Raw genomic sequence first — 14,820 nt, 5'->3', positions numbered from 1 at the left:
ACTTTGATAGGGACGTGTTGCCTAACCAATCTCCTCTACACACTTACACCCATACATCATCCCACATCCCACCTCCCACCTCCCACCTCCTTCCCTCTGCTTTGAGTCATGGCCTCCGGAACCTCCCCTCCCCATGGCCCCAAGCCCAGGTCCGCTATTCCCTCCCACATGCTGAACGGCGGATCTCCTCTTCATCTGTCCACGGGCTCCCGGGATGCTCGCGAACGAGAGAGTCTTAACTCCTCCATCCGTTCGTCTTTCGTTCCCCGCGTTCCCGTGGAGTTCGCCGACCTGCAAGAGAACACCCGCCCTGTCGGAGAATCCAGCAACTACCAAGATGATACCCCTGCCGGTTCTCTCACGACCAGGTAGGTCACCTGTCTCTTCCTTGCAATTGTCCCCATACTGATGCGCCACCTAGACCTACATTGAGGGATCCTGCTCGTGATGCCAGAGATGAAGCCGGTGCCTTGACCCCGCCCGCCAACGAGAGCAGACCCGCCAGTCCTTACACCCTTTTCCCTCCCATTGACTTCGACGGACTGAGCTGGCCCTGTGAGTGACGATGTATCCTCGACGAGACAGACCGTGTCTAATTCGCTTCTTTCTTAGGCCCCGGTACCCGCGCGAGACTTGAGTCCACCCCCGAAGAGAATGAAGAGCGCATCCAGAAGCTCGCAGGTGCTGTGAGAACTATCTTGGAGTGCGTTGGAGAGGACCCGGAGAGAGAAGGATTGCGGGAGACTCCCGAGAGATACGCCAAAGCTATGCTCTACTTCACCAAGGGATACGAGGAGAACGTACGGGATCTTGTCAACGGTGCTGTTTTCCACGAGGATCATGATGAGCTGGTTATCGTCAAGGATATCGAGGTGTTTTCGCTGTGCGAGCACCACATGGTTCCTTTCATGGGAAAGGTGAGATGACTATCTCCAACAAGTTACAAGCCTCGGAATGCTGACCAGAATCACGAACAGATGCACATCGGCTATATCCCCGACCGTCGCGTGCTTGGGCTCTCGAAGCTAGCTCGTCTGGCAGAGATGTTCTCCCGCCGTCTGCAGGTGCAAGAACGTCTGACAAAGCAAGTTGCCTTGGCCATTTCTGAGGTCCTCAAGCCCCGGGGTGTCGGAGTCGTCATGGAATCCGCCCATCTGTGCATGGTGATGCGTGGCGTGCAGAAGACTAGCAGCACCACGACAACTAGCTGCATGCTGGGCTGTATGCGCTCCAGCGCCAAGACTCGCGAGGAGTTCCTCAACCTCTTGAATCGCAGATAATGTCTTTATGCCCATTCAGCTTTGCTTTACGACGCACTTGTTACCCCTCTCGTTTTAACACTGGACGGTTTCATGATTCAAGGAGTTACGGCGGTTCTTACCTTTCAACAGGTCATTCATTGGGCATTCATGTTGGCAGTCTTTCTTTTTGTAAATGTGGCACGGAAGAGTCGCATGTTTTTCTCCACCGTTTGCATAGATTCTTGGCCTTGTCTCGAAAGACTGACCAGGAAGAAACCACATACTTTCCCTAGCACTCTTGTCATTGCTTCTGAGGCTTTCGCGCGGAACACTCGATAAACAACAAGAATACAGGCTGCCCCTCAACATATGCAGCACGGAGGACATTGTGGCGGTGTGATTTGGATGATTCAACATATTTTATTAATATCTTTTCAACTCGATATCAGGATCTTGCGGGTACGGCTGGGGTGGTTATGCTTGGATAATGGCGACTGAATGATTGAAAATCTTCGTGTACAGTGGAGACCGAATGTATCTGAGCCTTGCATCTATCTTGGAATGTATGATGCTTGGATTTTGCCTTTCTGGTTATTTCATGGACAGAAACATATTATGAACTTTCCCAAGCCTTTGGGTGACAATCAATTGCTACAAAGATACTTGGTAGACTCAGGTCATTAATGTCTCGTTCACAGTATTACAGGTGCATGGATGTAAATCACAAACATGCTTGTTGCTTTCGTGGGGGACGATAACGATAGCTTATCTGCTCATCATAAGGTCTAAGCTTCTTGCTTGATCCGTTAATGTGTGCTGAAATGTATCATCTACAAACCCAATTCTGCAGAGACAACACCCACGATGGCACTGGCAGATTCTATGTCGATGAATAAATGCTGGTAGCTTTCTTCATGATACCGTGACATAGACCAAACATCAACTGTGAAGCCTAGGATTGTGGAAGGTATCACAACTACCAGGAGGTTGCCTGTGTTCTTTGAGTTCACACTGTGAATAAACAAGACTATTCAATATAGCCATGACTAACTCCAGGTCACGCAGTGAATAATTCCAGTAGAAATTCGCTCGGTCTGGTGGAGTATATAGGTTGCCATGGTATTTTTCTCTTCTCCATCTCTCACTATCAATACATAACAAGCTTTCCTCTTCCATCCTTCTTGAATCAATCATCCAGAAAAGTTATCAGGCAAGGTCCAGAAGCTTGGATACAACCTCTTCCTTTATCCTGTGTCGACTTGAATACGAATCCTCTGTCCTGACCTGACCAGAAGCGAAGTAAGTGTCTCATAGAGTGAAGTTTACACACTCTCTACAGCGTGTTAGTGACAGAGCACTAACTTCGTTCACATTACAGTCATACACTCAGCACCTCTACACCTTCCTGGTGACAACCCTTGCAGATTGATAGTGGCTGTTACCATGGTAAGGATGTATACTCACGCTGAACTCGAAGCCGCCGAGGGCCTGCTCCTTCTGTGGGCGAGCGGAACCCATACAATCACCTCGCGTGACGGCCAGGGAGCTACAAATGTCAATCATCGATTAGAGACTCTTGACGATATTGAACACGAGGATCACGATCTTCCGATGAAAACATGCCATGACGACGAGGACGAACTGCTGCCTGACGCTCCTGATCAGAGTCTACCTCACCCTCAGTCGTGCGCTGCTTCTCAGCATGAACCGAGCATCACCCCTAGCAACCAAGCACTCGATATCCCCCGCTCTCTTGTTCCCATCCATCAGAGTCTTCAGTCGTTGAGAAGCGTTGCCTATGGATCCTCAGAAGGCAGCGTTCATGGTTTTCATCCAGGCGTTCCTCCCTCTCACGACGAGGACGCTCAACAGTATGCACAAAGCGACGAGCAGCGCCACTTAGCACGCATGATGATTCTACACCATGTTAAGAGCAGATCGCCGGGAGATGCTGAGGCTGCGCGGCATGTCTCTAGACTTCGGGTTCTACGGTATGCTAGCCGCCTGAGCCGCGAACAGGAGGTGGAGAGGGCCGAGCGAGAACGCGCAAAGAGCCTCTCCGCGAGTCCGTTTGGCGTTCATCGAGCTGGTGGTCTGCGCAACACCTCCTTCGGTTACCAGAGCCCTGCAAACCATATGCCACCTCCGCGCAATACACAGAATGGGAGAAACGGCACCACCGGCCACCAACCATCGAACCAGCCTCCGAACTCAACTGGCAATGCCAGCGACTTGACTGCAGCCGTTAAACTAGAAGAAACCATACCGCGTGTCGTGCCTGCTCAATCGCTGCAGAAGTATCTGATCCGGCAGCAGATCATCGCGGGCGTTCAAGCAGAGCAGATCACGCCTATCCGTCCCCAGAGCATCGTGAATCCACCCTCTGCGCCTGTGGTGCTGCAGATCAAAAATGACAACGTCACTGTGCCTGATATTCCCCCTGCGCAATTCAGCGGGCTGGTTAAACCTCTTGTGATCATGCCGCGGCCTGCTCCTGCGCTCACTGACGGACCGGTAACCGCGGAGACTGCACTGCACAGCCATCCTGTGAAGATGGACATTGAAGCTGACGACAAATCTGCTACTCCGGCTGCCAACAAGGATGACAAGAAATTATCGACACCGCAGCGTCCAGCAAACTCTCGTTACCTGACACGCTCCGTTGCAAGACGCACCCGGGACCAGAACGGGCAAACCTCTGCAAATGGCGCTCCTATCAAGAACGACGCCACAGCAGATGCAGCAGAGCCAGCGGCGGTCAAGCATGAACCCAAGACCAGTCCAGCAGTAGCGCGCCCACCACGCCTCCAACCCGACATATCAGCCTCGGAGAACAACACCACTTTCCTCCGCGCGGTGCCCAAAGAAGAGCACACCAAAGCCACGCCCAACGAGCAGCGGCAGCAGCAGCAGCAGCAGCAGCAGCACGACCTCACCCACCCACACAAAAACTTCGACCTCCTACACGCCCTCTCAACCCAGCCCTACCTCACAGTCATGATCTGCGACCACCTCCTCCCAAGCGACATCATAACCCTAATGGCGATCTCCCAGCCCATGCATCAAACCATCCAAACAAACCTCACAATGATAACCACGCACCAAGTCGACAACATCAACACCACCACCCAGCACCACAACCGCGAACCCCCCATCTCCGACTCCTTCCCCCTCCTCTGCTACCCACGCCATTACTACACCCATCCAGCCCAAACCAACCACATAACCCCCAAACTAACCTACGCCCAAATGCTCCTGACCCGCAGCACAACCATAACCACCATCACAAGCACCCTCCTCCACGCCCGCATCTTCCTACCCCAGCAGACAGACCGCATCCTCCACAAACTATGGTTCCTAATGGACATCCCGGACAACCACCGCCGCGAATGGACAGTCCGCAACCGCAACCTCTGGTCAGATCTCGATTTATTCCTGGGTATCTTCTTCGTGGTCCAGCTCGACGCTTACCTGGAGAAAGTCCGCGGGTTCAAGAATCGATGGGGCCTCGTGCGGCGCGTGTGCTTTGCGCAGCGCTCGCTCGTCGTTCTAGCGGATTTGCTGGTCGGGAGGGGTGTTGGGTCTGGGGATGAGGGGGGTATGGGTTTGCGGATGGGGCAGGGCGGTGTCAATGGGGATGGGATGCTGCCCGAGGAGGAGGATGTTGGTCCCCTGGGCTTTGAGTATTATGGGAGGAAGGTGACGGGGTCTGGTCATATGGTTAAGTTGCTTAGGCCTGATGAGAGGATTATGCGGGAGGCGCTGGGGAGGGGGTTGGATTTGCAGGGTATGTATAAGGGTGTGTTTGGGAAGGGGAAATCGGAGGTGTTTGAGACTGCTGAGGTCCGGGGGCAGAGGATTACGTGGGATGAGCAGATGAGGTTGGCGACTGTTAGATCCCGGGTTGATTGGTTGCGGGTTGTGAGGTTGGATTCTTGATTACCCGCTGGCGAGTTTGTGTGCTTGCTGTGATTCGGGGAGGTGGTGAGCTGGTGGATGGGATAGGTGGGTGGTTGTTTTGCGGCGATGGGATACTGGGTTTGTTGAGTCGGAGGGATAATAGTAATCTGAGAGGGAGGGGTTAATCTGGTTTTTATGATGCTGTGGTTTGTTGAACAGGAAGAGAGAAGGATTGATGCACTGGGGATGTCTTGTACTTTGCGTATCTCGCACTTTGTGATTGAGATGATCTGATGACAGTGGATTAAAGTCTATGAAACACTAGTACGCGCTATGTATGGACTAAAGTATATGGGGGGTTCTCCCCCGGATACGCTTATATTAAGGTATAAGGATGTAGGTATGCCAGGAAGCTGAAAGAAAGGGGGGTTCGGGGGTTCTCCCCCGGAACGCATGTATTGGATATTCTTGTGAAGGGTGTGGATAGAGGGGGGTGGTAGTCAGACATGGTGAGCAGGATGGTCCTAAAGCTCAGTACAAAGTACCGCACTCCCAGCTCTCGGCCTGGTCAACATCGCCCTTGCCCTTGTACTTGGCCAGGCTGGGCCAAGGGCAGATCGGCCGCTGCTTATCCACACCATCGGCGACATCATCGTTTTTATACTTGGTCGGGATCAGGTACTCCGGAGCGCGGTCGTTCTCAACCCAGTCCACCATGGCGAGGATCAGGTCGTGCTTGCTGTCGTTGAAGCCGGGCACGCCGTAGACTGTCCCGGACAGCGAGCCGGCCTGGCTGTCTCCGTTCATGTAGAAAGGGGCGTTCTGGTCGCTGGGAGTGCTGGTGCAGTGCTCCATGCCCGGAACAAAGAAGAAGCGGTAGAAGTCGTCGATCGGAATGCCCTGCGGCCGGAGAGCCTCGTGCACATGGTTGTAGAAGTACAATGAGGACTTGGACGCGATCGAGGGATCGGAGTAGCCGTGGTAATGCAGGAGCTTGCCACCCTTCTTGTAGAACTGGGAGATGTCGAAGTCGTCGGCGGTCGCGTTACCCGGGTTCAATTTCTCGGACAAAGGCACGAGGTCCGGGTTCCAGTCCTCCCATGTCCAGTCTCCTCCGATCTGGAGCATGTACTGGATGTACGTGAGGAAATCGTCGTCCAGGATTGGGGCGCCAACCTCTGTGCCGAGCGTGTAGCCGGGGAAAATGAAGGTGTCGTTGGCTTCGACCCAGGGGTTGAACAGCTTGTTGACAGTCGTGAGTTGAGCAGGCGTCAGGCAGGTATCGTTGGATGAGGTGGCGTTGCACATCACCGGGACAGGATCGAAGACACAGCCGAACGGGTTCTGGAGGATGCTATCCTTCAGCCCGTCCTGAGGGTCACACTGCTTCAGGATCTCATCCTGCACCGCTGTCATCTGGGCATCCGTAACATGGTGATCTGCGGTCTCCGGTAGATTCCAGATGGCTGTAAGTACATTCCATAGCTGTTGGTGAGTGGTCCACCAAGCTGGCGCTCCCGCGATGACTCCGTCAAAATCGTCGGGAAACATCTCAACCTCCTTCAGGCCCTGCTTGCCACCAGCGGAGCATCCACGGTAGTAGCTGTATGTGATGTTGTGGCCGTAGTATCCCTCCGTCACTTTCTTTCCATTGACCACAGCGTCGTGGAGAGCACGGTAGCCCCAGTTGGCGAGGGCAGCTTCGTTATGGTACCCGAAACTGCCGTTATTGCCCTCGTGGCCGGTGTCGGTGGAGATACTGGCGAAGCCATACCATGCCGTGTTCATGATGGAGGACCAGCCAACCGACCCAGAAAATTCGCCGTTGCCAACAGCCATGAACCGACCGTTCCAGTCGTCAGGGAGCACGATGCCCACACTGTGCTGGGTGTTGTTGGGCAAAGTGATGTTGGCCTGAGCAACACAGCTGTCGACAGAGACCTCGTAAGGGTTATTGCCCGTAGGGAGGAATGTCAGCCCATAGTTGAGCTCAATGGGAGGAGTGAAATTGGCCCCCTTAACATAATGATCGGCATAGAAAACAGTAGAATTCTTGGGGAAGAACGGGGCGATGCTCTCAACACTGCAATTCCTCTTGGCCGCTGCCAGCGTGGCCACTGTGAGAAGAGGAGCGGCTGCAGGCTTCATTGCTGCGATAGGATTGGGTGAAATGTAAAGTGATTCTCAGAAGAAAGAGCGGATTGTGCTTGTTTGTCCTGGAAGAGCCGGGAGGAATCGCAGTCTTTATACCTCTGATGACGCTACATGGCTCTCAAGTAAGGGTAGACCAAACCAGGTGAGCTTCTGGAAGACATCCAGACAAAGATGACGCCTTCATCTTCAATAACCTTGAAAGGGCCTGTGTAGGCCATCACGGCGTATCAACAGCCCTATGCAAGTGCTATATTGACACATTCTCGACGGCACGGCCGGTGGTTTCGAAGCTGATCTGCAGAAAATGGCTGGGAAGAGGAAAGTCTCCGCTGCAGCAGAAACGGAAGTCAGGAACCATTCAATCTTATCTGCCATGCTAGATTATCATTGGTCCGTTGTAAAGACGATGGTAAGCTTAATTAACCATTTTGCTTGTCTTTGAGGAAGCTCCACCTCCGCTGCCGTATAATTAGAAACGGATGGAGTGGGTAGGATGACGACGACTTTTATCTTCGGGCGTTATGGTTCCTTCAACCTGAAACATTGGCTCTCTTCGAGAAGCATAACTAGTCAGTCACTGGCCGATTCCAGAACAGCTGGATTCGAGTCCTGATAGGTAGTCATCTATATTTCATAGTTTCTCCGGGCACTCTGACTATGGTGGAGTCTCGGACATGACTGGACAAACCCGTCAAACACGGAGGCGACTAATTCCGGTCCCGGAGAATCATACACGTGACCAAGCGGGATGAACTTCTGAAGAAACCCCCCCGTCGTTTCCGGCTTACGACAACCCTTGACCTGTCATCAAAGTCAACAAGACACAATGTGCCTACCAGACCAGTCCCTCGTGAGCCCTCTAGCTAAGGAAGAGCCAACACAGTGTCTTTGATTGTCATGATCATCTTGGGAGGTTTTTGAAGTGATATTTGTGAATGCTCGACTCAACCCCTGCCACGTACATTCCCTCCTTGGACATCGGACCTGCCTGAGCTGGGCTTATTGTTCTTCCGCATCCCGACCGCCCACTTGCTCGTCGTGATCGACCACATCTCGACCCCCTTTCAACTCAATCCTCTTTGATGGCAAGTCGCAATCGGCTTAGTATAGCAACCAGCATTTCCGAGAATGTGTGCGCTCTCGACTTCCTGTGCGCCGCGGCCAAGCGGTTTTGACTGAACGGGAAGCGCGGACCCCGAAGCCGGGACACCGGGCTCACCTGATGTCGCCTCATCCTACTATGGGCGTCTAGGTACGTACTGCCTCGGACTTCAGATGGCTGAGTATCTATCTATCTTATTGCCCGAATCCCTGGACTTCGCGTGTGATTTCGGTAGACTACAGTTGCTTCTTTCCCATCTTGAGCTGGCGCTCGCTTCACGCGAAGCTGCAGTCTCCAGTGTGGCACACCGGTGGAAGTTTCGAGTAATTGTCAGGGAGCCTGTCCTTTAATCAACCATGGCCGTGGCCCCTTTTCCCGAAATTTTGTCGCCTAAGCTGGATCGCTTCATGTCTATCCGCCGCTGGACCAATGTATCCGCCTGCGGCTTCCATAAGTCACTCAACCGGTCAGCGAGCAGGTATAACAGCTTAAGATTGATACGGTCGACAATCTTCGCCAGGCTGATGGCGATTCCGGATTGCTTACCTTACATTTATCGACGTTTACTAAGTCGAACTGGATTGTCTAACGACTGAGCATTACGGAATCTCGACCTTGTTCAGTGCTACTGTGGCTCGAACTCAGTTGGATGGCTTATTGTTGATCCACATCGTTTTCCATTTGGGTATATATGGTTCCCGTAGATAGGTCCCTTGTGTTCTTGACACCAAGGGAATGTGCTTTGCACAGCAAGTGACACGCGGACAAGCTAGAGGCAAGGAGTTTTGGTGAAGAAGCGGGGCAAGGCATAAAGGAGTTGGCAGCAGGACGACCGATCATGAACCGAAACCCAACTTGAAAAGATCACAAGAGAAGGACCAGAAAGGCGACCCAAAGCCGGCTTCATTTGCATCGCGACGCGACCCTTGCAAAAGAGAAAGTCTTGCATGCATAATCGCATCAAGCACAGCACCCCCGCAGAACTGTCATGAAAGAAGCTCGAGCTCTGCCAGGCTGGCTGAGAGCGCTTCTCATTCGGCGGCAATCCGACTTGGGGATTTCGACATCGCAAGTCGGTCCGGTCCCGGGACCGCAGATCAAGTGTCGACAGTGCTGAGAGCAACACCCTGCCTGCTGTTCATCATGTGGAGTGGGTGAAGTGCCCCCCGTGAGAGCGACTCACTTCTCGTAGTAAAAGCCACACAGCAATGCTGGGACTGGCGGAACATGGGTCTTTGGCTCGCCCAGAAAAAGTCACCCACTCTGACTTGGATTCACTCTTCACTCTTAAGAAGAATGAATGCCCAGTTCACTTCCCGCCGATAAGTAGAACCCCATTCATCACCACACTTTCTTTCGACGGGTGGTGTTCTTCGTATTGGTAGTCCGCCCTGGGAAGAATTCCACACCCCCTCCTCTTCTTGTGAAGTCACTCTTCACTCAAGCGGATAGCATATTAAACAGGAACGGAAAGGTACGTCTATCCCTTCCCTTTCCTTAATCCTCGAGGTCCATCTTTCTTATTGGCCCTTCTCACAACTGAGAATAGCTCTCGGCTATTGACCATTGTCTTTTTCTTGACAGTCCGCGTTTGCTTCTCTCGTGCTCCTCAACATCCACCGAGTCCTTCGATCATACCCGGAAAAACCAGTCTTCCGCATCACCCAATCCCCGACCCTGAAGAGATCCTCTGAGAAACGCGGCGACACACGCCCGCCCCCCAAACCCGAATCGCCTAGACAAGATACAATACACTAGGCTCCACCGGACTTTCTCGCGCTGACATCTACATGCGAACCGTCTCTTCCTCTAGCGGGCCGGTCGTCTTGATCCCTGCTGCTTCCTTTCTCTCCTTTTCGATTGGAACTAGATGCAGCTGAAGCAGCTTACATGGCTGGGTCCCGCAGGAGTCCGGTGTTGAGAGACGAGTGGAAGGCCACCAGCGACACTAGAGATCAGAGAGATCGGGAGAGGAATCACCGCCCTCGTGGTTCATATCGTGGGGGTAGGGACAAATTTCGCGATCGGGAGCCTCGTCGCCGGCCTAAGGAGGGCAGACCGGATTATTCGCTACGGTCGCCGCCACCGCGTTCTCATCCTCCTTACGACCACGATTCACGTCCGCACCGCGAGTTTTCACCTCCTATCTCTCGCCGTGGCTCATCTGGCTTTCCACCCCCTGACGCTTACCCTGGCCACCAGTCAGACCGTCACCGTTCACCCCAACCTGTGGATCGACCTGATTCGCAATCACATCGATCGGTAGAAACGGAGAGACCTGTCAGTAAAGACCACCGAAGAAACGACTCTCCATCTGCACCACCCCCTTCAAAACGCAAGAGGACACGGAGTCCTTCGCCTGGCGGGTTCCACCCGCCTTCGAACCGACCAGGACATCGCCGTCCTTCGTTCAATCCGAACGACGAGCTGGACAGGGGGTATCCTCCGACCAGGCGAGGCCGTTTCCCAGGTCGCGGCGGCAGTAGAGCTGGCCGGAGGCTTTCACCACGGCGAGGAAGGGAACGTCGTAAGGCCGGGGGCGGCCGCCCGATTTCCCCACCGAGACGCTCCCGGTCGCCTGTACGCGGAGGAAAGCCATACTCACACCCTCGGCGACGACCGCACAGCCCGTCGTTTGAAGACGAGCAGGAGGACGAACGCCGCTACCGCTCAGTATCGCGTCATTCGACTCAGTCTGTCGTCTCAAGATTCTCCGGAGCCTCCCGACGGAATTCAATAGCCGAACCCATGATGGACTCGATGAGGCCAAGCCGTGCCTCACGGGGTGATTCACTAAGGTCTCCTTCTCCTCGCCGAGACATTCCAATTGCTGATGTCAATGCTGCCCGTGGGTCTGCGGAAGGAGAAGCTACACGCGATTCGGCTCGGGCAATGCTAATGTCTGATACTCCCAAGCACCAGCGGCAGAGAACCTCTCGGCCATTTGCTGATGATCCTCATCATCCACAATCAACCCACAATGCGGTGTCTTCTAACTCCCATCCTGATTCTACATCTCCATATTCGAAGGATCGCAGTGGTTGGAATGGGCAACAGCCATCATACCAAAATTCCCATGGGTGAGTCAATCGATGTTCTTTCTATACCTTTCAAAATCTAACAATGGCGTTCGAGTAGTCGCTCTCCTCAACGACAGGATGACTTCCCCACAGGAAACTCGCAGTACCAGTATCGCCATTCTTCACATAGCCGTGGCCCGTCACCCTCCGATGCCCCAACCTATCGCGGTGAGAAATCGGGGTATCGAGGCGATCATCCAGGAAGCATAGAAGGGTCTTCACCCCGAGGAAGAAGTAATTTCAGCAAATCTCACTGGAATACACCGACCTCTCGAGGCCAAGGTGATCCGTCAAACCCTAATGAATCGTACGGACGGTCGTCACAGAGTCCCCCACCCAAGCCAGCAGATGGCCAGACAAGGTCCGGCGCCAACGATGATGGTGATCAATATGGACGTTCAAGACATGAACCACGAGGAGATATAGAGAGGCCCAGAGGAGATTCTGACAATGATGATTCTCAGAGAAACCCGCCCCTGGGGATGCAAACATCTGCTGCTTCGGCGACCCCAAACAAGGGTGGCAAAATAAGCTTCGCTTTCAAAGCGAAAACTGCGCCAGCTCCAGCTCCCAAGCCCGTTCCCGATTTGGCTCAGAGGATGTTGGCCCGAGAGCCACCTCCGCGTGCCGCCGAGCCGCCTCCACGCAGCAGGATGCCTGTCGGCCCACCACCAAAGTTCAAACCCGAATCTCGCTTTGATCGCCGTGAGCGTGAGCGCGAGCGTGAGCGCGACCGCGACCGCGACCGGCGTGATCGCGACCGAGACCGTGCGCGAAACGACAGAAGGGACTTCCGAGACTCGCGCAACTATCGCGACACGCGAGAACCTCGAGGACCTCGAGAGCCCCGGAGTATGCGCGAAGCCCGACGGGACGACCGTCGCTTCGATCCGCCTCGTAATGAGAGACCACGAGGAGATAGGAGACAAGACTTCCGTCCTGACCGTCGTCCCGAACGTTCTCCGGAGCCGCGAAAGCAAACCAAGATCATGACCCGAATCAAGCCACGCCCGGTTCTTTCCGAGGAGTTCGCCAACTCGGACTCCGTATACTATCGGAAGCCGGGTAATGAGTCCGTCATTGGTGCAGGAACTTACGGTAAGGTCTTCAAAGCGATTCATGTCTACACACAGCGGAAGGTTGCCCTCAAGAAAATCAGGATGGAGGGTGAGAAGGACGGCTTCCCCGTGACTGCCGTTCGGGAGATCAAGTTGCTCCAACATCTCCGCAACCATAACGTCGTCAGCTTGTTGGAAGTTATGGTCGAGAAAAACGAGTGTTTCATGGTGTTTGAATACCTCTCGCACGACCTAACGGGTCTGATCAATCACCCTAGCTTCGCACTTACTGAAGCCCACAAGAAGGACTTGGCCAAGCAGATGTTTGAAGGCTTGAACTATCTTCACCACCGGGGCGTCATGCACCGTGATATCAAGGCGGCCAACATCTTGATCAGCAACCGGGGCCAGTTGAAGTATGCCGATTTTGGCTTAGCACGGTTCTTCTCCAAGAGTCGTCAACTAGATTATACCAACCGTGTCATTACCATCTGGTATCGACCGCCGGAGCTTCTACTTGGCGAAACCCGGTACGGCCCGGCGGTCGATGTCTGGAGTGCGGCCTGTGTTTATGTTGAGATGTTCACAAAGAAGGCTGTTTTTCCGGGCGAAGGAGGAGAGATCAGTCAACTCGACAAGCTATATAATTGCCTTGGCACCCCAAATCGTGCCGAATGGCCAGACTTGGTTGAGATGCCTTGGTTCGAGCTCATGCGGCCCACCGAGCGAAGGAAGAGAATTTTCGAGGAAGTCTACAGCGAAATCCTCTCGCCAGCGGCTCTCGACCTTATATCTCAAGTCTTCCGTTACGACCCTGCGAAGCGACCGACCGCCGAGGAAATATTGGCACATCCGTACTTTACCTCGGAGGAGCCAAGGCCTCAGCAAGCTATCGAGTAAGTGTTCTTGTCACGTCTTGACTTTCGAATATGGCTGATATAATCTAGGCTGGAGAACAATGCAGGTGATTGGCATGAATTCGAGTCGAAGGCTCTTCGCAGAGAAAAGGACAAAGAGCGCCGTACGGCGGAATACCAGAGGGACAAAGAAAAGCGCAAGGTAGCTCCTCTGGCGCCTCAGAGCGACCGGGACACTAAGCGCATCAAGGCAGATGCAGCCGACCGCCAGGCGGAATCCGCGCAACATGCCGAGTAAAAGGTTGTTGCATCACATAATGATTGGCTCGGGGAGCTACATAGCGCTTTATCCCTGTGCAGGAGACACGATCTTGATGTTCCCATATTTACGAATGTCCTTTTTTCCATCATATTTGTGCGACGCGGTTGGAACGCACTGCATGCATTTGACGTCCATGTCTAAGTGGCTCGGCAGAAGGTGTTATGGGATTGCATTCGGCCGTTCATCTCTGGTTGCTGCTTGATTCCCTTTGCGAATTGCTACATGTATAGCATTATTTCAACAGATGATTCAAACTTCGTTACCGAGGACCTGTCCACATATGCATGTATCAAACAGGCGACAGGTGTTGTAGAAGACCAATGTTCAGCCCGAGAGCCATACAGTTCACTATGGTTAGGCCTTGTCAACAACTCAGCGACCGTAGCATAGGTAGTTATCGCGAGCATCAACGATTGCTCTGGACATCGCATTACGTCAATCAGAAATGCCTTTTCACCTCACACTCTACCAGCGCATAGCCCAAGCGGGCATTATCCACGCGGTTGAGCACCTCGGATTACCAGAGTATGTGAAATAAGAGCTTCATCATGGACGAGATCAGACCAGACCAGTTCAGTCTGACTAAGGGCACTGCAACAGTGAAAAGTGACGCACCGGCTCAATTAAATCTCTACGAATGCCCTTGCATTGAGGGCATTTGGCCGGGGGTCCCGATCAAGAAGAACGGTGGACAGACTTTGAAGTACAGATAGGGCTACGAGTACTACCAAAAATCTAGTAGCCACAATTCCAGTCCGGATGTGAAGTAGGGGAATGTCCCGTCATACAGGTCATCAACGCATCATGGAGCCCAAAAAGAGAGCCCTCGTGATGATGGTTTTAGAAGCGGGGTCTTGATGCTCGTTCTCGACACACTCATCGGAATCGCCAGTGCAGTGGTGAAACAGTGTGCAGCCAGCGATGATTTGAGTTGGTGGTCTTGGGTTTTATATGAGAAAAGAAAAAAGGAAGGGAAAAACGGGAGGAAGAGGCAGGTTTTATATTCCACGAAAAATGACGGGCGGAGATGGAAAAACCACGGAGGCGGAAAAGAGATGGGATCTGATTTTGATTGGTTAGTAGAGGAGGGAGGAGCTTGATGGCAG

The 14,820-nt window shown here is 53.3% G+C and overlaps 4 protein-coding genes across 4 annotated transcripts; 3 read left to right on the top strand and 1 right to left on the bottom strand.

The window, feature by feature from the left end:
• Positions 1-108: 108 nt before the first annotated feature.
• On the top strand, positions 109-1,280 carry BO97DRAFT_437078 (GTP cyclohydrolase I; the record flags this gene model as incomplete). The annotated part of the gene is made up of 4 exons (XM_025697826.1): positions 109-368; positions 422-555; positions 613-917; positions 978-1,280. 4 exons carry the CDS (start codon positions 109-111, stop codon positions 1,278-1,280), a joined length of 1,002 nt encoding a protein of 333 aa, XP_025548343.1.
• A 1,404-nt stretch (positions 1,281-2,684) lies between these two features.
• On the top strand, positions 2,685-5,204 carry BO97DRAFT_459365 (uncharacterized protein; the record flags this gene model as incomplete). Its single annotated transcript, XM_025699279.1, has 1 exon — positions 2,685-5,204. One exon carries the CDS (start codon positions 2,685-2,687, stop codon positions 5,178-5,180), a length of 2,496 nt encoding a protein of 831 aa, XP_025548342.1. The 3' UTR covers positions 5,181-5,204.
• Positions 5,205-5,672: 468 nt separating this feature from the next.
• Positions 5,673-7,289, bottom strand: BO97DRAFT_396864 (tannase and feruloyl esterase; the record flags this gene model as incomplete). The annotated part of the gene is made up of 1 exon (XM_025694105.1): positions 5,673-7,289. One exon carries the CDS (start codon positions 7,287-7,289, stop codon positions 5,673-5,675), a length of 1,617 nt encoding a protein of 538 aa, XP_025548341.1.
• Positions 7,290-10,090: 2,801 nt separating this feature from the next.
• Positions 10,091-13,811, top strand: BO97DRAFT_186418 (putative protein kinase). Its single transcript, XM_025690428.1, has 3 exons — positions 10,091-11,477; positions 11,536-13,431; positions 13,483-13,811. The coding sequence occupies exons 1-3, from the start codon at positions 10,288-10,290 to the stop codon at positions 13,688-13,690; spliced, it is 3,294 nt and encodes a 1,097-aa protein (XP_025548340.1). The 5' UTR covers positions 10,091-10,287; the 3' UTR covers positions 13,691-13,811.
• The last annotated feature ends 1,009 nt before the right edge of the window (positions 13,812-14,820 follow it).

The sequence above is a fragment of the Aspergillus homomorphus genome, assembly GCF_003184865.1.
Source record: "Aspergillus homomorphus CBS 101889 unplaced genomic scaffold BO97scaffold_40, whole genome shotgun sequence".
NCBI lineage: Eukaryota > Fungi > Ascomycota > Eurotiomycetes > Eurotiales > Aspergillaceae > Aspergillus > Aspergillus homomorphus.
Note: the sequence above shows the minus strand (reverse complement) of the source record. Positions and strands in the feature narration are given on the sequence as shown.

Coding starts and splice junctions, on each gene's coding strand:
- BO97DRAFT_186418 (XM_025690428.1), top strand. CDS start 10,288: ATGGCTGGGTCCCGCAGGAGTCCGGTGTTGAGAGACGAGTGGAAGGCC. Junction 11,478..11,535: donor TCATACCAAAATTCCCATGG/GTGAGTCAATCG, acceptor GCGTTCGAGTAG/TCGCTCTCCTCAACGACAGG. Junction 13,432..13,482: donor AGGCCTCAGCAAGCTATCGA/GTAAGTGTTCTT, acceptor GATATAATCTAG/GCTGGAGAACAATGCAGGTG.